We start from the raw sequence: 21,534 nt of genomic DNA on the forward strand, positions 1-21,534 counted from the left end.
TTTTAATCACCTTTGTCCACTTCAAACCCTTGTGACTAACATAACATTTGGCATGTTTGACTTGTCTGTGATATCCGCCACTTACTGTGGAGAGGCATGCACTTAGCCTCTCAGAGAGGCTGTGATAAACAGCGTCTGAAGGTGACCTCTGACTGTGTTTCTGCTGTATGAGAACACAGTCACCAGAGCGTCCAGATATCCAACCCTTATCTCCCCAGGACCAGAGACCAGGCTAGCGTCAGTCCTCACAGTCCGGCTGTGGACACGCTTTCTGTTGCTGTGGTCAGTCAGGAACCCTGAAACGCAGGTCTACCCTGGTCTTGTCACACTCAAAACCTTGGATATATTCTGCCGCTCTGGCTTTTGACATTGAGCGACATTTCCGCGTGTCCTGCCTGAGCATGTCCGGGTGAACATGGCCCGCAGAGAGAGCCTGCAGTCCCTGGAGGAACAGCTCAAGTGCCCGGTGTGTCTGGAGGTGTTCGCAGAGCCGCTGATGCTGCAGTGTGGCCACTCCTACTGCCGGGGTTGTGTGCGCTCCATGACCATGGACCCCCTGGGACAGCTGCAGTGCCCAGTCTGCCGCTGTGCCGTGGATGGGGACAGCCCCCCGCCCAACGTCAGCCTGGCCAGGATCGTGGACTCCCTGAGGGAGATGAGCGGGGCAGGGCCTTCCAGGACGGAGAGCTGCCCTGAGCACCACAACCCCCTGAGTCTGTATTGTGAGGAGGACCAGACCGTTATCTGTGGGCTGTGTGGGAGCATAGGGGCGCACCGCTGCCACAACATCACCCCTGTCCACAGCGTGTACAGTCGCATGAAGGTAAGCACTGAGGCCTGACCTTGGCCTCCATCTATCTCCAATAAACAGCAGAGGAAAGTAGAGGGAATATCAACAGGATAGGCTACATTATTCATTTTATCGACACTCGTGTTTATTCATTAGTTCGAAGACGAATGCAATGACTCAGCATTACCGATTAAGGTGGATGATGCATGGCTCTTCCTGTCATCTCCAAGTGTTGAAAACCCAAAGGAGGTTACCAAAGGTCCTTCCTTTACTGTGTGCAGTGACGAGGTCAGAGCTGTAAACAGAAAGAGAAAAAAACAAAGTCAATGTGACCCTGGGGAGAAATTGTCCCAATCTATCCTGAAATCCATCCTCCTCTGTTGATTTCCCAGGAGGACATATCCTGTTTGATGACAGAGTTCCAGTCACAGAAGAGGAAACTGGAGGAGCAGATTTGTAAAATGGCCTACAATAAATCTCGCATTACAGTAGGTGTCATCGTGCAGAGACTTTTAAGCTGCCAAATGCTGTGTGGGATAAACGTAGTTAGTAAAGAGCACAACTCGAACAACGACACAATTCTTCGCATGCCGTTTCACATTGTCAAAATGTGGTCCAATCAGAGAGACACACGTCAGTTCATTGCTGGTAGAAAGTGTAGTAATTCCTGACATGCACACATTCCTTCGCCCCTTACCTCTGAGATCTGCTTGTGCCTGCTCCCCTCCCTGTTAGAACAGTTATCTGACTCTCTGGGAGTCAGATGGCTGAGCGGTTAGGGAGTCGGGCTATTAATCAGAAGGTTGTTGGTTCGATTCCCGGCCGTGCAAAAATGACGTTGTGTCCTTGGGCAAGGCACTTCACCCTACTTGCCTCGGGGAGAATGTCCCTGTACTTACTGTAAGTCGCTCTGGATAAGAGCGTCTGCTGAATGACTAAATGTAAATGTAAATGTAGAATGAGTCGGACGTCCTGAAGTGGGTGATCCGCAAGGAGTTTGGGGAGCTGCGGCGCTGCCTGGAGCTTGAGGAGGCTGGGTTCATGCACAGGGTGGAGAGCGCAGCCGCAGGCCTCATCTCCTCCATCCAGAGCCAGGCGGACGACCTCACACACACCCATGCCAAGTTCCAGGAGGCCGAGGGCACCCTGGAGGCCCTGAGCAACGAGAGTCACCTGGACTTCATCGTGGTGGGTGTCAGACCGCAGTGTCGCTGGAGACTCGAGGATTTTTTTTTGTAACGCCGCGAGTGTCCATAAGAAAACAATGCGGCAAGTCGTACTAAAAGGTAGACAGTGAAATAATCCTATCTTTGATCTCTCCTTGTAGAAATACGGCTCGATTGCTCCAAGGTAAGGAACATACACCTAGGCATCGAACAGTCTAACTTGGATGAGCTGTTAGGTCTTGTGACTCACAGATTCTCTTGCTTGACCTTTGATTAAGATTCAAAGAATGTCAACAAAAACAACAGAGAGAAGAGAAGATCTACAGTTCCATCAACTTCAAACCAGGGTTCAATCACAGCGATATCAAGATGTCAGTGTGGAAGAGATTACACCGGAGGGTTCTGCCTGGTAAGGCTTTGTGAGAGGGGTGTGTGTGTGTGTGTGTTGGACTGTGTGTGTGTGTGTGTTGGACTGTGTGTGTGTGTGTGTGTGTGTGTTGTACTGTGTGTGTGTGTGTGTGTGTTGGACTGTGTGTGTGTGTGTGTGTTGGACTGTGTGTGTGTGTGTGTTGGACCGTGTGTGTGTGTGTTGGACTGTGTGTGTGTGTGATCCCCCATCCCCTTCCCTGTCTGCAGCCCCCGTGTGTCTCAAACTGGATCCCCAGACAGCTCACCCCATGCTGGAGCTCAGCCAAGGAGACACCGTGGTGGAGTGTGGAGCCCTCCTGAAGAGGCTGGCCAACAACCCTGAGCGCTTCAGCTACAGCTACTGCGTCCTGGCCAGCAGAGGCTTCTCCTCAGGGAAGCACTACTGGGAGGTCGTTGTCGGGGAGAAGCCAAAGTGGCGCCTGGGCCTGATCAAGGGTACCGCCAACAGGAAGGGGAAGCTGCCTAAGAGCCCTGAAAGTGGTGTGTGGCTGATAGGTCTGAAGGAAGGGCGCGTGTACGAGGCCTTCAGCACCCCCCGCGTCACCTTACCTCTCTCCACCCAGCCCGCCAGGATCGGGATGTTCCTGGATTACGAGGGTGGATCGCTGACGTTCTACAATGCTGACAGTCCTGACGAGCTCGGGGTGATCTACACCTTCCGCAGTGAGCTGCAGGGGAAGGTCTACCCGCTGTTCGATGTTTGCTGGCATGAGAGAGGAGCCAATAAACAACCTGTCTCTCTGCCTCAGACCGACAGTGACAGATGATGGGGTCAAGTGCCTGATGGGTAATAAGGTAGAGCACAGCCCCTGAATGTTAATGATAATGTATTACTTACCTTTCTGTAATCATTTTGATGACCAAAGGGTGGCGCTCATTCTCTGTGTCATGCAAACCACCCCCTGGTGTTGTCTAAGGAATGGGTTTCTGTGACAAGCAACCAGGCAGTCTTCGGGAAAGTGTGGTTTCTCCTGCCTGTCAATCCAAGTTGATTTCCTTTTCTATTTATATAAAATGGAAACCATTAGTAGCCTATGTATATTTTGTTAAATTGACAGAAATAAATATTGCTGTTTTGTTTGCCAAATAAAAATAAATACGGTTACTGACCTGGAAGTGTACGGTGCAACTGCAGAGGGCAGAAGTTGTGTATTTTATGTCAGTCTGACTCAGTCATATGATCCAATCAGTATTTTATCTTCTCAAGTGGTACTTTCCAAAAAAAAGGCTTCCAGTCTTTTAAAGTGCATTGAACTTAAGTCAGGGTCTTTGTGCAGGTGAAGTCAAACAAATAGAAATTCATAGGATTTCTACTTCCTGCACATGCACATTCTATTCTGAGCTTCAAGACTGGAGAAAACCAGTTATCCTGAATTGAATAAACAAGATTCAAGAACAATGAGTATCAAAACAGAAATAAAAAAGGAGGCGTTGTTCAAAAAGCTTTTTAGAAATATATTTATCATAAAAAGGTCAGTAGAATGCACACAAGAAAACATTTGGTAGTTTTTCTTTTTATTCATTTGAAAGAATCTTTTAGAAAATCTTAAAGACAGATTTGGCTCAATATTCTGTTTATATCAGATGATATAAAAATAGAGAGAACAGTATCATATATAAATTCTGGGTCCATAAGTGTAATTATATTTAGTAACTAGTTACAAAACTTCACAGTCATTAAAAATATATTGAGGAAAAACAGCAACAAATTGCAATCTAGAACTCAAATAAACCCAGAGTCCATACTAATTAAACATTAGAAGTCCTCTCCTTTGATAAAAAAGATGAAAAGGTCTGCCTCTTTTAACCGTGCAGAACATGCCAGTGAACGCACACAAATCATTTTCATTCGACCCTCCTTGATGACTCGACACAGAACACAGCTTCCTACTCTCTAATGGTTAGTGCAATGCAGTCACATAGAAGTCTCTGGTGCCGTACGAAGTATCACGACAGAAAACATACAGAGCACAAACAAGTATTTTCACAGGCCGTTTTTACCCTCATATAAACAATGACTCACTAGTCAGTTAGGCCTCCCAAGCATGGTTATCTAGCCAAGCACACACCATTCGTCAACACGGATGTCTTATCAAACACAGTGTTGGAAGGTGGTAGATTTCATTGTGAAAAGTTAAGGAAGTCCTTTTGTGTTGACTACAGACTCATATTTGACCAATGTGCGGTGACATTCTCGGTTTACAGTTTTTCTTGATTAACCGGCTTGGATACAAAGCAGCTTTATGTTAAAACAGAGACGCTCCAGTGCAACTAGATAGGGGCAAAACACAGATTAACTGAACATTGTTTTGACATACATTCAGTTTTACTAAAGAGATGAGCCTTGAACTGATAGTTACTGTTAAGTGATTTCTAAAAACCAATATAATACATTGGATGCTGTAACCCCTTAAGGCACTACTAGTACACTGTGTGCTCACAGTCATTATGGAAGAGTTTCCCTGCATTTATTCACTAGGACAGACTTTTAAGGCTTGATTTGCAGCAATGACAGCACTAGGCCCAAACATCCCATGACTGTTGAAGAGCTTTCTCTTTCGCTTTAAAAAGATCCCAAAAACATAGTATTGCTTGCAACTTATTATATGATTTAAAGGGAATTTCTCATGTGCGTGGCTCACCTTGGACAGTCCAGTCATTAAAAGTAGTTCCGTTTTCCAGTCATGGGGCTTGTGTGGTTTATTGGCAGAAAAGAGGAGGAGGAGGAGGAGGGGGGTGGGGGTCGAGTTCAGTCTCTGTGGTCATCCAGCAGGGAGCAGTAAAGGGAAGGGGGGGGGCGCTGGAGTGTCTGGGGAGATGAAGGCTTGAGCAGGTCCCGGCCCGCTCAGGATCTGAACACGTGCACGGCACGCACCACATACTGCCTGCAGATGGGGCACTCGTTCATGCGCTTGCCACACTTGGTGCAGGTGACCATGTGACCACACTCCAGCAGGACACAGTCGATAGGAGAGTCCATGCAGATCTTACACAGGCTGTCCTCCATGCCTGGGGTGGTGCTGGGGTCTGGAGAGCAAGACGGAAGGACCCTTAGGTTGTTTCACTCAGGGACACTTCTATTCAGTACATACTGTGTGTGTACACACTGTTCATCCCACACTGTCATTCGACAGTGTGGGATGAATCTGAATTCTAATTCAGATTGTTCCTAATGCGAGTCTAGCATGTGCGGTCAGGGATACTGCAATTGTGCACCCGCCTCATGCCTAGCGATTGAGATCACTCTGGAAAGAGTGTCAACTTTCATCCTGGCATCGCATGAAGGAGAGAAAAAGAGACACTCACCACCAGTACCGTCAATGGTATTCGAAACTGGACGAGAAGGAGAAAACAAAATAAACTTTTAGCTTTCAAGCATTTGAAACATGGCCTACCACAACCTGTATGGTGTATTCAAGCATTGTAGTACTGCAGTGTATCATGTTCAGGTCTAATGAATGACTCTCTGCTGATGTATGAGAGGCATTTCCAGAGAGCTGGAGTCGACTACTCCCACTCCCCCCAGGCTCGTGAGGGACCAACAGCTTCCCACCCCTACTTCCTACCCATGTTCTGGAGGTCCTTCTGGTCGTGGTAGAGGCGCGTCACCCTCTCCATCAGCTCCCACTTCTCACAGCAGCCCTTGTAGTTGACAAAGTTGCGAGCCAGGATCTCCTTGAGCTGTCGGACGCTCAGGGCCTCGATGTCCTCTGCCGAGGCCAGGTCAGACAGGGACGCCCGGCGGCCAGGCGCCAGCACCTCCTCCGTGTCCGACTGTGCGAGAGAGACAGAGAGAGACAGAGAGAGAGAGGGATCACAGGTCAAGATACATTTGAAACTCCAGACCTCAAGACTATAGAAACACAGACATGGAGATACAATTCAACCACTCCTGATAGGAGATGTGTGTGTGTGTGTCAGCATGACGGACAGCAGCTGTTTCAGTTGGCGGTCAAGTTCCCTGACGCTGCTGGGAGTGGGGCGAGCCTGACTTGGTCTGAGGTCACACAGTTTTCACAGCACAATGAGGAATCTGAGGAACGAAGAGCCACATGCCATGCCTGCTCTGATACTCGTCACTGGAGATGAGAATAACCCCACTGCTCAGCTGCGAGGAGAACGTTCTGACAGGGGAATAATAGAACCCACCGTGCAGAAATGGCAATCCGGCCATCACAACAAAACACAGCTAGACAATGGGGAACAGGTCCAGGCACAAACAGACCCAGAGAGGGACCCACATCACCCCAACCAACCTGTAGGAGCAGTTAACGTATAGATCTACTTTTTGTAACATGTAACATGGTCCTTTACTCAGCTGGTTACAAGACGTGAGGCATTCCCAGTAGAAATGTTATCCTCCGTTGGGATAATAATTTTACATTTATGGCACAAACTTGCTAAATAACTGGGAAGCGTTGTTGAACAGATTATAGTAGGTCTATGGCATACACACCATGGACTGTTAACACAATTAATACCCATATTCCTGAAATAAATGTAACCCATTAATTCCAAATGTCCTGAAGAAGGGACACAAAACATCACATGGTTCAGTCAACAAAGACAAAATGTTCAGCACCAACCAAAACACTTAGTTAACAAGAACGCCACCACGTATCAACCAACAACAAACAAGCACTGGCAAGCAGACACATTTGCCCAAGTCTGCATTGTTGGAAACAGAAACTAAACTTCATCCAGCTGTCGAGTCTGCTCGGTAAAACACTCAGTGAAAAGTCTGGTTCACTAGATCTCAGGAAATACCTGAGCCCAGGACAGTGCTGGGTCCAGGAGAGTGCTGGGCCCAGCACTGTCCTGGGCTCAGGTATTTCCTGAGATCTAGTGAACCAGACTAGACACCTAGACAGTGCTGGGTCCAGCCCAGCAGGACTAGGTGGAGGCAGGGTGGGGAGAACCAGGCTGTACCTGCTGCTCTTGTTCTGCCTGCAGCTCTGTGTCTGCCTCAGTGTCTGCCTCAGTGTCTGGTGTCTCCTCAGGACCAGAGCTCACCGACACCGACGCTGGAGTCTACAAGCAGAGGCCCAACACACCCACACAGTTAGCAGCACGTCCATGCACCGCCGGGGGGGGGGGGGGGCTTGTTACTGAGCATGCAACACAGGAAATGTGGGGAACAAATGGTACGTGCTTAGGAGGCTGCAGCATGACAGGTCAAGCAAGTCTGCAGGAGACTCACCACATTGTCCTCCTGGGCCTGTGGCTGGTGGGCGGGCTCCGGGAGGTCGGCGTGAGTGGAGGGTGCCGTGGTGACGGGTGCCGTGGTGATGGGTGCCGTGGTGATGGGAGCAGGAACCGGAGCGGGTTGTTGCTGTGTCGTGGAGGCTGGAGCTGGGGTCTGGGGTCCCGTGTTGTCGGGCGGAGGCGGCGTCTGCTGGCCCAGGACCAGCTCCACCAGCTCCTCCTTCTCGCGGCACATCTGCGTGGACACCTCGTGCAGGTGGAGGTAGTCGCGCAGGTCCTTCACCTTCAACTTCATCAGCTCCGTGCGCTCAAACAGGGTGCCATGGAAACGCTGGCAGGTGTGGCACAGCCGCGGTCGAGGTTCTAGCTGGGCCGAACACCTAGCGCAGTAGGTCTTCTTACAGTCCATGCAGACATGCTGGTAGGGAGCAGGACAGGTTAGCATGCAGGCTTGCTCTCGGAGAGCAGCCATCTTGCAGGTTTTCACTCCAACACCATTTGAATCATCTGAATCATCTCATCAAACAGCAAATAAACCAAACCAGGTGTGCAAGACTAAGATCAGACCAAAACCCTCTAAGGCAGTAAGCTCAGGTTCAGTGCTATGGAGAGCCAGGCCAAAGGGAACACAGAATGTCCTTTAGACAGACACAAACCCAGCTGGAATAATCATCGAGCAAGCCTGAGTTGGCTGTATGAGTCCGGCTATACAAAGGAGAGGAAGGGGGAGTGTAAACAAGGTTGTACGGGGGGGGGGGGGGGGGGAAATAACTACAATAGCAGAGGCTAGAGCAGAACAAGCATCGTTTTTTGGGCTGACAAGCTCTGACGCATGTCGGTACAACGCAGACCAATGAACATACCACATTCCTTTTCAAGGCGTAGACACGGCTGTGACGGCCACTGAGAGGCCTTGACAACAGGCTACATTCAGGTCTGGCTCTTGTAGCGAAATGTAATCCTAACTGGGAAAGAACTACTTATTGTGATGATTATTTTTAAGTTTTTTTTTTTTTTAAGGCTTTTGAAAAGTACCCCTCGCCAAGTGGCCTTCAGTTGCAACAGTAGAATGTGTTAAATAGCAGACGTTGAAAACCTGATGTTTGATAGGACTATGGAACAACAGGGTGTGATATTGACACCAGGTATGTGAGCCCGGCTCCAGGCCTTTCACTCATGGCTTCCCTGGTGAGCCCACATCCACAGAGCATCCTGTCACGTTGAGCTATGGCTTCACAAAGCACGACATCACCTGGTCAGACAACACGTCGGGGAACTGATGATGAAAGCATCAGCTTGTTTATGCCTACGTGCTTCTAAGTTTAAAAAACATGTCACTTCATGTGAAATAAATTCACGATATACAGTACCAGTCAAAAGTTTGGACACATTTTCCCAAGTTCTGTCCAAACTTTTGACTGGAACTGTATATATATCTCTCTCACTGTAAAGTAATACAGACCCCAGGGGTGGTAAACTAGTAATTTACTTAAATTTTCATTATCAAGGATGCAGTTAAAATAAAATCTTTTTGAACTTCAAAGCAGTGTGTTACTACATTGCTATGAACGGTAACTGACAGCTGAAGTTTGATTTCTTTAGAGCACGTTCCGTCAGTAGGCTTGATCAAACATACTAAACACCTAAGATACATTAGTTTAGATATGTTTCATTCAGTTCTGGCCCTTGGGCCTGTTCAGTTTCACAATGGGCTGGTATATGAGTGGAAAATTCAGTGTTTGTGGGACTATTCTATACGTTAGTCCCTCTGTACCTTCCTGGCTGGGGTGTCGAAGCGGCCTCCGCAGGCCTTGCACGTGGGGTCCGCAAGCGGGGGAGAGGGGTGGCTGCTGTAGCCTGAATTTGTGTAGGCCTGGTGGCGAGTGCTGCTGTTGGTATCCTCCACGGTGGCGGCGTCCAGACAGAACCAGTTGCAGCAGGACGCCAACATATTCCTCACCTGGGGACGCAGTGAGGAGTGTGGAGAGGAGGGGGGGGGGGGGGGGAACGGGGCAAACACTGGGAATGTACAGTAAGATGGTTGAGAGACAGGAGTTGAAGGGGCTTCGCTAACCGCACATCAATGTAGGTTTAATGTTTACATTATTGGGGCTCAATCAATGACACTGAAATGGGATCCACAGTGAGTATGCTGCCAGCTAGGAGAGCAGGTATCTGGCCTTAGGACACAGAAACAGGGCTCCTATCATTAATTCACGGCCTGTGTGCCGTCTCAGCTGCAGGAGGCTAGTCACACAGCTCTCAGTACTGTGACACCCTATCTTCCTATTTACCTACTGGGGAAGATAGCTGGCCTAGGCCTACAGCCAGTTCAGACACATTTCTGACCATTTCCAACCAGTAACCTTGTCTTACCTCAATGTGTGACTCATTTTATTACTGCATGCAGTTATTAATAAGTAGAGGAAATCACAAATTAGGCAAGCATTGTCCATATGCAATGTTGGACATCTGTTTAATCTACTGTAAATTAACTTTCCTACCCACATTTTCCATTAACGTGGACTTTGGTAAAACAATGAATCCCATGTAAGACCTGTCTTCAGCGGCAGAATACAAATGTAATACACAGGTGGTTGTTTGCATTAGAGACCTGTGCTGTCATGGAGACCAAAACTAGGCAGAACAGACAGTTAGGTCACCAAGCTCTTCCACAGCAACAGCTGCTAAGGCCATGCATCCCACCAGACTACAACAGGTCAGTGGATACAGAAAACAGCTGAGGGGAAAGTGACAGAGTTCCTCAGGGATTTAAGGTCTTTCTCACTCCAGTTTATCTGATAGCCCCATCTGGATTATCTTTCGTCTCTCAAAAATTACTTTTATAACTGAAAAAATAAGTGGGTAAGAAATGTGTGGATTTACACTCCAGTTTTGGTATGGACAGATGAGAAGTATTTAAAGGCAGTTTAGGACACTGATTAGTGTGGTCTTCAGTGTGGATTCATTCAACTGAAATGGTTAAAACAATTTCTGCCTAAACTTCCCACTAGAGAGAGTATGATGACTACTGGCACAACTAATTATCTTACGACTTTTATGAGAATTGTACAATCACATACTAACTTAGGTAGTCTTGGGCTAGTCTACTGTAGTTTAGCGTAGCGCTAATGTCATTCACTCGTTCTTGCTAGTCCAGCTAGTTAGCACTAGCTATGATGATGTATGCTAGCTAACTAGCAATTACTTTAACTAGTAGCTATCATAAAAACATTATTTATACCAAAACAACAGACAATGTAGTTAACCTCTAGTCGAGTAACGCCCCCTAAGAACCTATGTATTTGAAAGGAACTAGCCTAATAACTAAGCTAATAACAATGTGCTAACTAGCTAGAAAAGTTGTCAAACAGCTCGAAAGCTGAGGAGCTAGCAGGACTAGCAGCGCTATGTTAGCTTACCTTGAAACGGTCAGCCAGGCAAGGCACAACAGCCAGAGCGTGCCAGCCTCTGTCGAGCAGCACAGCAAGTTTCCCACAACTCTTCAGATGGCTGGCTGACAACCTATTCAACTTTGTTCTCACTGGTATTCTGACTGGTACAAAGCAAATAAGTTTGATCAGAAACGAAACAGGAAGAATTGGACTCCCGGTGACATTCGACACTCCCCCAGCCTCCCTCTGGCGTCGGTAGTCAGTTCGTTAATTGTTCAACTTGAAATGTTGCCTCGAGAAGTTTTAAATCACTAGACAAGTTTCTGATGAAAACCAGTATTGTAGCGTCCTCTGCTGGAGTGAAGTGATTCCCTATTGGTTCACCTACAGTAGCAGGTGAGATTGACGTGCAAAATATTTTGTTAGTAACAAACTATGTAATATGTTGTACACACACCAAAACATGATTTGACTTTGGAGCGAAGATTTATTGACAAATATGGTCAACACAATGGCCTAATAGTCAATCTTTTTAACCGTTGCTCAGGATTAAATGTGAACGCAATGTTTTTTCTTCATGCAAAACCTTTCATACTGGTACCGTCATCTAATAAAAAAGGCTCTAAATTTGAGCAGCAACAGAGGCAATAATTCAATTAAGTTGTTTTATTCAAAAGATTAAATACCAAAATACCAAATCCTGTGATGGTCATATGGACATGAATTCCACCTGAAGCACCTGCCCTCAATACACACCAGCTCATAGCAAAGCCAACTCTTGGTTCAGAATGACAACTTCTTCAGCCTGATTTTCATACTCTTGCAGAAAAAAAAAATGAAGAGATCCAGTGGGTCGGTTACCTGGACACAGATTAACCATTTCTAAACCACCCCGACTGAAATACACAGAAACATGATTACTCAACTTGGCCCAATCTTTTTCCCGGTGATCCATCCCAGCATGTCGAGCTACTGTGGTCTCCGGTGCATAGTATGCTGTCCCCAATGGCGTTTAACATCATCCTCTGCATTATTTAGCAAAATAGAAATCTTGAGGGGAAAGCACTGGAGTTGGGAACAAGGTTCACTTCATGCTTTTGGAAAATATCTCCTTTAAGCTGCATGTGCCGTTGGTAGAGATGAGATTTTAATTCCCCACTGGCAAAAAGAAGAGTCTTGGGGAGAGTTATTTCTAAATTGACAACTGACAAGGTCTTCATCTTAACTAAATATTGTTAAGAAGTTCTCCAATGCCTCACCTCACTCACCCCTCCCAAAATTTAAACAGATTCTTAAGAAATAATGTAAGATGATACATTTTATTGCCAAACAGTGTAGGAAAAATGAACCAAAAAAATAATAAAAACAGCTGATCCTTCTATAGTACAGTAAGAAAAAGTATCACTTTCTCAATTTCATATCCAGTAAAATGTAAATAAAAATGGTTGCAACACACAAATTCTCAAAAGCAATCTACACTTGATCTACGAGTAGGCAAACTACAGCACATCTTAGCTGAGTTTCCGTCGGACAAATGAGAGCAGTTGAATCTTTTTGTTTTTTTTTTCTGTTTTTTTTTCAGCACATTTCCTATGTTAAAAATTTTACATTTTGCAGTGGTTTAAGTGATCCATTCTGTTTTGGATAAAATGCATTAACTGTCAAGCTGTGGAAGAACTTTGCAAGACAACGACTGTAGCATTACCTAAACCATGTTTTGATTTAATCAAGTGAGCATTTATTTGCTCTTCTAGATACTCCATTATTACAGAAAGCCATTTCGCATGGATTCAACAGACTAAGATCAAAAATCTTTCAAAATTGGGTTCCAAAATTACACAGACAACAATAACGGTTCTGTTTTTTTCTTGGCATTGTAATCATTTAATATTTTAAGACAGTGGAACTTTGATTATGAAATGATAATCATTTCACAAAGAGCAGAAATTTAGCAGGAAAATATATAAAAAAGACCAAAACAGCAGCCTTAACGGCAATGTCTAAAACGGCGAATCATTGGTGAACACAAAACGATTGCCTTTGGAAAGGTAAGATCATTACACATCAACTTCCTTACCCAAAGGCAACAGAATCAAACTGAAGCCACTGTCCAGAGTTCCTTTTGATGTGTTGTATGGGTCAGGTTCACATATGCCTATGCCCCGCCCCTCATGGCAACCTTGGGTCCAATTGCTCTTTACCCAATTAGATGCTGCTGTATGTTAGTGAGCAGTAAGGAACCCAGTGCCTGACTCCACCAGTTTTCTTTGGAAGAAGTCTTTGAAAGATTTTTGGGGAACAAAGCCAGTCGATCCAGTGTAGCCTTCCAGAATAATGCAGTTATTCTGCACTCTTTAAGAACAGGGGAAAAAAAACAAGAAAAAAACAAACTGTTAGATAGGTTCAAAATGCTGGGATTTCACAAACGACTTGACAAGAAATCAAACTAATCCTACACTGGAATTGGATAGACACAATAGGTAACGTCTCCACTGAAAATTGTTTGATATTTTGCACTATTTTCAGAAAACTACAATATAACTAGAATGCATCTTGGCACGCCAATCATGACGTTGGAGGGCTCGAATTATAAAAGAAACAACCTTCTAAACAAGCGGTGTGTGGAGCAGGAGGGGCGGAAGGATCCAGAACATTCTCTTAAGACAATGAGGGTGCAATAACCCATAATTCTCAGCCTCATTAAGAAGCAGCTCAGTGGGTTAAGTACCTGACGCTAACCACACAAGCATCAGAGAAAAGTTCACCATTTCCAACTTCATTGGTGATCAATTATGCCTCCGCAGATTGAAGCAGAGGGGCAATTCCATATCAATACAATGCAAGCGTCTTAAATATGGTCAATCATACAACACAAATCTAAATCTAAAATGTATTTGGGATTTGTTGTTGTTGTAGCTGAAATGTCTCTTTTACTGCACCAACATGTGAATGACTGTTCCCCCAATAGAACTACAGGACAAAAGCAGGCACTAATCACACGGAAGCAGAGGTGTAGGTAAAAACCATTTGAACAGTTTGACATGCATTCACAAGCTGCTCGTATGTGTAAGTGTGCAGGTGTGTTGTATAATTTCTCAAAGAGTGTATGTGGTGTATTTCTGGACTTTTATTCCTTCTTGAATAAATATTTTGCTCAAACTGAACTCCGGAGGAAGAGAGGTCTTTTCTGCTCGACTGTCAGGAAGGAATGCTAACGGAAGCCTTATCGTGTTCCGTTGGCATTGTTCGTTTTTAACATTGTCCCTGTCCTCCCCTCCCCTGCTCCAAGACCTGGCCACAGTCTCTTAGGGTTGGTCTTTGGGAATTACCTCCTCCCTCGGCTTTGCTCCACCAAATATGGCAGAGTTGGGGTTGGCGACTTGGTTTAGAGGGGCAGCCACTGTGCGTGGCTTCAGCTGTAGCCTCGGTCTCTGTGCCCTTTCCTCTGCGGAGAGAAATACGACAACGACACAAATGATGAGTCAACAACCAAAAGCTTAGCGCTGTAAAAATGGGCAGTCAGGCATGTTAAAATCTCAACGTTCTAGAAGCGAGATGCCTCATCTGACTTTTGGGGCTAAGATGAACCTGAGCCTAGTGCTATGAGGACAAAAAAAAAGGGAAAGATTGTGCCACCGTCAGAGGGTTCTCTGAAGTCTGTCTGGCCCCCGCGAGGTGGTCCATCTCTGTAACGTCCCATTCCGCCACCGCCGCCGCCGCCAGCTCCCCTTCTGTCACTAGGGCGACCACCTCCTCGACCCCTCCCTCCCATGTAGTCGTCGTCTCTGTATCCTGTATGTACGTACACACAGAAACGTACAGCAGGAAACGGAAGTTAGCAAGTCCTGGATTAAACACCCGTCCTTGTCCCCACACCTGGAGCAGTCCTGCAACGCGACTAATGAGGATGAGGTGAAGCTCCTGTAATGGTTACGAGGGGGAGGATGACAGAGAGAAAACAACAACCCTCTGTGCAGAATCTGTGTAGACCTGAGGGGGAGGGGGGGAAACGTCACATGCCTACTGCACATACCATTAGAAGCCAGACGATTTTGACAGTACGATTTACATTACAAGAGAACACAGTGAATTTTTTGTTTTCCCCCAGTGGATTACTCTACAACCTGCACTGCTTGACTCATCACTCATCGCACCTCCTCCAGAATGATCGAAGTCATCTCTGGAATCGCGCCCTCCTCTGGGACCACCGCGAGTGCCGCCACGGCCTGTGAGGGGACAGGGCTGAATTTAACACAGGGTGACACGGGGTCAGGTGGCTGAGGGGTTAGGGAATCGGGCTAGTAATCAGAAGGTTGGCGGTTCGATTCCTGGCCGTTCCAAATGACGTTGTGTCCTTGGGCAAGGAACTTCACCCTACTTGCCTCGAGGGAATGTCCCTGCACTTACTGCAAGTTGCTCTGGATAAGAGTGTCTGCTAAATGACTAAATGTAAATGATGGAGGGGTTAGAGGCCAGGCCGCCTCCAGCTAGGGACCAAGGGATAGCGAAGACAGGTTCATGCAGAGGGTTAGTAGTACTACAGCGAAAGCCTCTGCTGCTAGAAGTCCTCTTTTCCTAGAAGTAGAGAAAAGGACCGGCGGCTTTGGGAAAAGTTACATCTGAAGGTAAGAAGTTGTTGAGGTAAAAAGAAAAGAGCTCAAGCACTAGAGGGAAAAGGAGAGAAAGCACGAGGATGGATCTTGTTGGTGAAGGGCTAAGGCACTAGATGTGTTTGTGTGCTTGCTGAAAATGTTTTAGCTTAGATGGTACTGAGAAGCCCAGAATAGTACTTCAAACTAAACGGGTGAAAACTGAAAGGGTGAACTTAATGACGAAGTGTGATTAAGCAACTTCAAGTGCCTCTAAAGAAAATGTAATTGGCATAGATAAGCCGTTTTATCTAAAAGAGGATAAACACTGACTAAATCAGTTTATTGGGCATGTGTAAGGGTTTACAAACTAATTAAAATTACCATTAGAAGATCTCATACACCTGTATGGAATCTTAATTATTGAAAAACCTGTTGTTTGTAGTTTACAGAATACAGACAAAATAGGGGGAAATATTTTTCTAGCTAGGTATACAGCGTAAGCAAGACAACTCAGCAAACACACAAAGGGAGAGTCATAGTTAAGATGTAGTATGAATGGATGAATAATGGCATTCCTTGTATTCTCAGTTCCAAGTCTGTGGCTAAATGTAAGGCATTTTAAGATTCAATATGTTTATTATATGTTAACTGTATGCACCTGCCCTCCACAGTAAATGCTTTGTTTGTGAACACTTACTTGGCGAATAAACGCAATTCTGATTTTGATAGCTTTACTGGTCATGAATGTAAGAATTAGATATCATGACTTCATACTACACAAATCTTGAAGGCAATAAAGCTCATGTAAAATGATAACTAGTGTAAATATTGCTTAATTACAGCCTTGGATTTGAGTATGACTGAATATTGAGTGTATGTATGCAATAGTTTATAGAAAGTTGAAAGGTGGACAATTAAAGTGGAACAGGTACCTCGATCATCTTTCCTGAAGCCAAACCCTCCTCCACCACCCCTCTCTTGCTTTCGGCCTTCAGCTATGTCAACTCTGAGTGACCGGTCTCCAAGCAGCTGGTAACAAAATCAAAAGATAACATATTTGTTTAATTGAAAAAAAATAATGAAACAAAGTTATATTTAAATACAATAGCATATTATAGGTACTCACAGCACCATCATACGTCAAAGCCTCTTTTAGGGATTCCAAGTCATCGAACTCTACATAACAAAAACCTAAAGGGGTAAAAAAGATTCACACTTAGAAATATACCATTAACAGTATATGATTAAGCCTCAAGCACTTAACATGACGGTTCTCACCTTTAAACTTGTCTGTTTCTTTGTCTCTGACTAGTCGGACACTCCTGACGTTAAGGTCTTTGAAAATCGCGTCTATGTCTCCTTGTACAGTGTTGAAGGGCAGGTTGCCGACATATGCTGTGTAGGGGGGCTCTGTGGGCAGTTCCTTCTGCCTTCGGGGTCCACCAGATCCGCCGCCCCCTCTGGGTCTGGGGAAAACAAACCCCACATGAGAGAGTGCAGACAACCGACCTAGAATGATAGTACTATGCTCATATAAGATATCTTAGATAAGATACTTATGCCTTATGTCAGACAAGTAATTTGAATTCACACCAACAATCACAAGATGATTACTCTTCAAGGAATTCTCAGACCAAAGGATTAGATGGATACTAGTTTACTTTGTACTTAGCATAAGAGCTAAATTCTTTTGTACTCTTCATATCATGTACATAACATGTCTAATCTAAATATTAATTTTATGATGCAAGTAGGCCAAAGTCTTATATAGAAGATACCAAGAAGTTGATACTTCACAAAACATTGCAAAGTTCTAAGGTGTAAGCAAAATAAGTGATCTAGTACAACCCGTATGCCATGTTTAGTCTTTTTCAGATGGAGACGCCGCCACCAGAGCCACGCAAAGAGAAAACATGTTCTCTTTACATGGCTCTTGCCGCCACTACATATTGGGAATGGTGAGGTGGTTCCAAAAGCCAATGAGGCTCCCTTGCTGGCAGCGCCACTCAAACCTGAAGACAGGGCTGAGAGAAAAGCAGATGGGGTAGAGCATACCCCCAGCATTCCTTTGGAGTCAAACCAAACTGGACGACCACAAGGCATATTCTGAAGATAGACTTGGCTCAGAATTTCCTGTAGCTTGGAGGATCAGTTGGTCACATTAGTCTTTCCAAGCTACTAGTTTTGAGACAAGTTTTCTATCTAGACTGGGAAACTTGACTAACGTTCTCTTGGAGCCAACGGTCGGGATGTGATAAACATGTCATGGTCACGAACCTTATGTCGCATCCCCAAATGTTTTGATCTAATCAGTTGGATGACGTGGGTCATTGCATTGTTTTACAGTTACATTTTCCAGCTTTATTAACTGGATTCCTCTTCAACTTCATGTGTTGGGCAATTCTGATTAAAAGACTTCGCCTTGAAAGCGTGGCATAAACGCGTGGTTAGGTGCAATTAGTTACGAGATAATGTAGTTAATAGCAAGAAGGTATGAAACGCCAATTGAGTGTCAATCGGGCACAGAACGCAAATGCATATATGACTAATTGTGTGCTAGTGTTATGAAATTAGAGTGTTCCTTTTACTTGCTCTGACTGTACGTGATGAATAATGGAGGCGAGACAGACAGGGCCCAAATGCTAGTTAGCTACCTAAAGACTGACTTGTTTATTGCTTTGCGATACCAATCGCCAGCTAGATTGTTTTTAGGGGACTGATTTACTTATCAATTCATTGCCCTTCTTAAACCGACATATGCAGTGATTAGCTAGCTATATGCAGTTACAGCATTCAGGAATGTTGCAGGTTCACACCATCACGCGCTAGTAGTTGCTAGCTAGCTCGCTTAGACGGTCGGCCATTCCGCACAGACGACTGTTGCTGACTACTAGCACAACATGCAGTCCATGTGGGATGTTTTTTTTAGGAACGCTGGCGCCAAGTGCCATGCTGGCAAGATTAATTAACTCGTCATGCGTGTCGATAGGTTGTAATATATTTGTTCACGGTGTGTACTGCATAACCCTGACTAATAATAAGTAGCATGCGTTCCGCAATGAAAAACCTCATGCTCAAAGGTCTTGCTGTGGCTAGGCAGCAGCTAGCTATGCATTACCAATCCACGAGTTTTCCACGCCCTCAACCCCGTCTTCCATTCATATAAGCGGCTAAAAGCCTGGTTACTTGCTAGCGCAGCTAAAAAGGTACAGCCTGTCTGGATTGGTTCACACAGGCCTACCTTTGCACAGTAATTCAAACACGCTTTCACATTCGTGAGACACAATATTTATTTTTTGCATGGTCCCATTCCAACACTTACACCCTCAAAATGCAGAGGCATTTACTCACCCACGGCCTCCACCAAAGCTACCGTAAGCCCGATCCCTGTCATCGTAGTTATCGTAATCCGCCATTGCCGTGATTGCTGTCCAGGAGAAAGCGGTAGGGGGAAGAAGGACCTTCAATATAGTTGCTGATGCTGAAGTAGTTGTCTTTTCAGTGCCTGAGCTATTGTGCAGATGGTGGTTGACATGAAGGCAAAGACGAAGTTAATAATTTAATTAATCGTTTTTTATTCTTTGAACCTTTTATCACTTCTTGTTTCAAATGACACGAAATGGACTAGCTCTTTATATTTAGCAGGCCGTATGCTTGTCATTACATGTATTCTAATTTTACTTTGCCTTAGGCTATTATTGGCGTTTGAATCAGCTCCACGGTGTCTTGAAATTCAAGACAAAAGATGCAAGTATTTTATTGATAATATTCACGCCTCTGCAAACCGTTTACTCAAATGTTGGTGGTCTTCATATAACCAATCTTAGTTATTACAACCTTATAATTTGTACACATATTATACAACTGTATTATTGGGCTACAGCGTATCCTGTGCTAGACAAACTAAATGAACATTCCAAACGTAGCCCACATTTTTCATAATAAAACAGGTGAAAAAGTAATCACCGTTTTTGATTTGGTATAAGAAGTAATTCTATTAACCACTAGATGGAGATGATAGTCCACAGTGATGTACAGGACAACCCTAACCTTGTAATAGGCTACAATAATTCTGGTTTTGTCAATACAGTCCTAATTATGTGCTTGTCAAGCTGCCAAGAATGAAAGGGACTGCAACTAAGTGAGTTAGATTCCAAGTATGCTACGAAAACAAAACACCCTTGAATGGTTGATCAGAATTCGTTTTAAAACGTCAGACAAAAACAAGGCTCTTGAGATTGTGATTTATGCAATCAGGTTCAAGATTACATACAGAATCTGTCTACCATCACTTGATGTTCTATTTGTGAATGTGTTGGTTGTGTACATATCTGCAATGTACATATTGTACAACAAAATGGAAAATATGCATATAAAACATAAATATATAATCTTTTGCTGGATGGATAAAGGTGGGAGGTACTTTAAATAACTGGTAGTGAATCACACATGATTGAGTTCATATCTTTGAGCAGTCACCTCTGAGTCACTCATTGCTATAGGGCAGGGGTGGCCAACCCTGGTCCTCGAGAGCCGCTGTCCTGCATGTTTTAGATGTTTCCCTGCTCTAGCACACCTGATTCAAATGAATGGTCATTACCCGGCTTCCACATAGCTGGATAACGACCCATTCATTTGAAACAGGTGTGCCCATCGAGGCCCAGGATTGGAGAATCTTGCTATGGGGCTTGTGTTTGTGGTGTGTATCTAAACAGATGTTCATTCTGACATATAGGTGGTGTCATCTTTGTACTGTGTGTGAAATCAACTAGCCGACTCCAAATCAACATAATACTGTAATTAAGATCACTCTGGTGATTTGGATTATAACAAAAATGACGAAGCCCCCTTTCACAAAATGATTTATGGAAAGAGTCTGAATAACAGATTAGTGAAACAACTGAAACTAATTGATTAGTGTTTTGTTTTCCACTATTTGAATGGGGACATTGTCCTAGTGGAGAAACTGTGGGGGGGGGAAGCCTGCTTGTCTCTGTCCACAAGCTGAGCAGTGAAGCTCCCATTGACAACGCTAAGGCAAGATGCAATTATTTGATAGCGAGGTCTAGGAAAACCCGCAGCAGATTAAAAGTGCTATAAATAAGTCTGTTGGCCTTATCTGTGTTTTAAGTAGGAGGCTCAAACAAATATGTGTGGACAACAGGCCCTTCTTAGGCTTATTGTCATAAGACTGCAAATGGAGAAAACCTTTGCCAGATATGTTGTCTCCCAGTGAGTTTCAGATAAAGGGCTGAATATTTTATGTTTGATTTTATTTGTTTCATTAACTGTGTGTAAGTATTTATTTAGTTGTATTGCACATCCTCCATTTGTTTGCAACACCGTTTGTTATATCCATGGGCACAACTTATGTTTTGAGTTTTGTGATTACAGGTGCCATAGAGAGCCATATTTGCCAGCCCACCATGAAATGTTCTAAGTCAATCACACCTCCACAGTAGGCAACAGCCTACTGTATATGAGAGAGATTGTGATATTAACTTTCTTACACAGAGGGTTAATTTCAGAGTTAAGGTCAAGATTGGTAGGACAAAACTGTTCACGTGATGGTGTCCACCTGGAGAAGCACTGGCCACAAACCAGTCACAGCTCATTTAATGAGTCATATCTCATAATAACTTAATTGAAACTACATTAAATGACATGTAATTAGGCTTATTGACAGTAATCAGTTTACAAGGGTTCTCTAGATCTAGAACACTTGTTGCTGTCAATCAGATTCTGGCAAATAGGTATGATTGTCCCACAAATGCCCATGTGTCTCTGTTTTTCTGCAGAACAAAACAAAAAGAGAATTTAGACATATTTATTAGATTACATAAGGTACACTTCAATATTCCCATTCTAAAACTGAAATTATTAATATGTATTGATGTGATCCAAAAAGCAGAACAAATGCAAGAAACTGATACATGTATGAATCAGGATGCCTCATT

General features: G+C 44.5%; 3 protein-coding genes across 10 annotated transcripts; 1 reads left to right on the forward strand and 2 right to left on the reverse strand.

Moving 5' to 3' along the window:
- The first annotated feature begins 415 nt into the window (after positions 1–415).
- Positions 416–3,152, forward strand: LOC136952057 (E3 ubiquitin-protein ligase TRIM50-like). Its single transcript, XM_067246732.1, has 6 exons — positions 416–823; positions 1,183–1,278; positions 1,748–1,978; positions 2,118–2,140; positions 2,235–2,365; positions 2,593–3,152. Exons 1-6 carry the CDS (start codon positions 416–418, stop codon positions 3,150–3,152), a joined length of 1,449 nt encoding a protein of 482 aa, XP_067102833.1.
- Positions 3,153–3,837: 685 nt separating this feature from the next.
- On the reverse strand, positions 3,838–11,208 carry rffl (ring finger and FYVE-like domain containing E3 ubiquitin protein ligase). 3 transcript variants are annotated; one of them, XM_067246824.1, is made up of 7 exons: positions 11,013–11,208; positions 9,365–9,550; positions 7,586–8,008; positions 7,315–7,416; positions 5,952–6,159; positions 5,692–5,718; positions 3,838–5,412 (listed from the first exon to the last, which is right to left on the reverse strand). In XM_067246824.1, exons 2-7 carry the CDS (start codon positions 9,539–9,541, stop codon positions 5,231–5,233), a joined length of 1,119 nt encoding a protein of 372 aa, XP_067102925.1. In that variant the 5' UTR covers positions 9,542–9,550; positions 11,013–11,208; the 3' UTR covers positions 3,838–5,230. The 3 variants fall into 3 exon arrangements, with proteins under 3 accessions (XP_067102925.1, XP_067102926.1, XP_067102927.1); XM_067246825.1 differs by having other exon boundaries at positions 9,365–9,609; XM_067246826.1 differs by lacking the exon at positions 7,315–7,416 and having other exon boundaries at positions 3,839–5,412.
- A 1,613-nt stretch (positions 11,209–12,821) lies between these two features.
- eif4h (eukaryotic translation initiation factor 4h) lies at positions 12,822–19,060 on the reverse strand. Of its 6 annotated transcripts, none has more exons than XM_067246035.1 (8): positions 18,929–19,052; positions 16,856–17,037; positions 16,704–16,768; positions 16,510–16,606; positions 15,110–15,211; positions 14,622–14,777; positions 14,315–14,430; positions 12,822–13,337 (listed from the first exon to the last, which is right to left on the reverse strand). In XM_067246035.1, exons 1-8 carry the CDS (start codon positions 18,991–18,993, stop codon positions 13,326–13,328), a joined length of 795 nt encoding a protein of 264 aa, XP_067102136.1. In that variant the 5' UTR covers positions 18,994–19,052; the 3' UTR covers positions 12,822–13,325. The 6 variants fall into 6 exon arrangements, with proteins under 6 accessions (XP_067102136.1, XP_067102134.1, XP_067102137.1 ...); XM_067246033.1 differs by having other exon boundaries at positions 16,856–17,043; XM_067246036.1 differs by lacking the exon at positions 12,822–13,337 and having other exon boundaries at positions 14,276–14,430; positions 15,140–15,211; positions 16,856–17,043; positions 18,929–19,060.
- Positions 19,061–21,534: the final 2,474 nt, after the last annotated feature.

Source organism: Osmerus mordax, chromosome 11 (genome assembly GCF_038355195.1).
Source record: "Osmerus mordax isolate fOsmMor3 chromosome 11, fOsmMor3.pri, whole genome shotgun sequence".
Taxonomy (NCBI): domain Eukaryota; kingdom Metazoa; phylum Chordata; class Actinopteri; order Osmeriformes; family Osmeridae; genus Osmerus; species Osmerus mordax.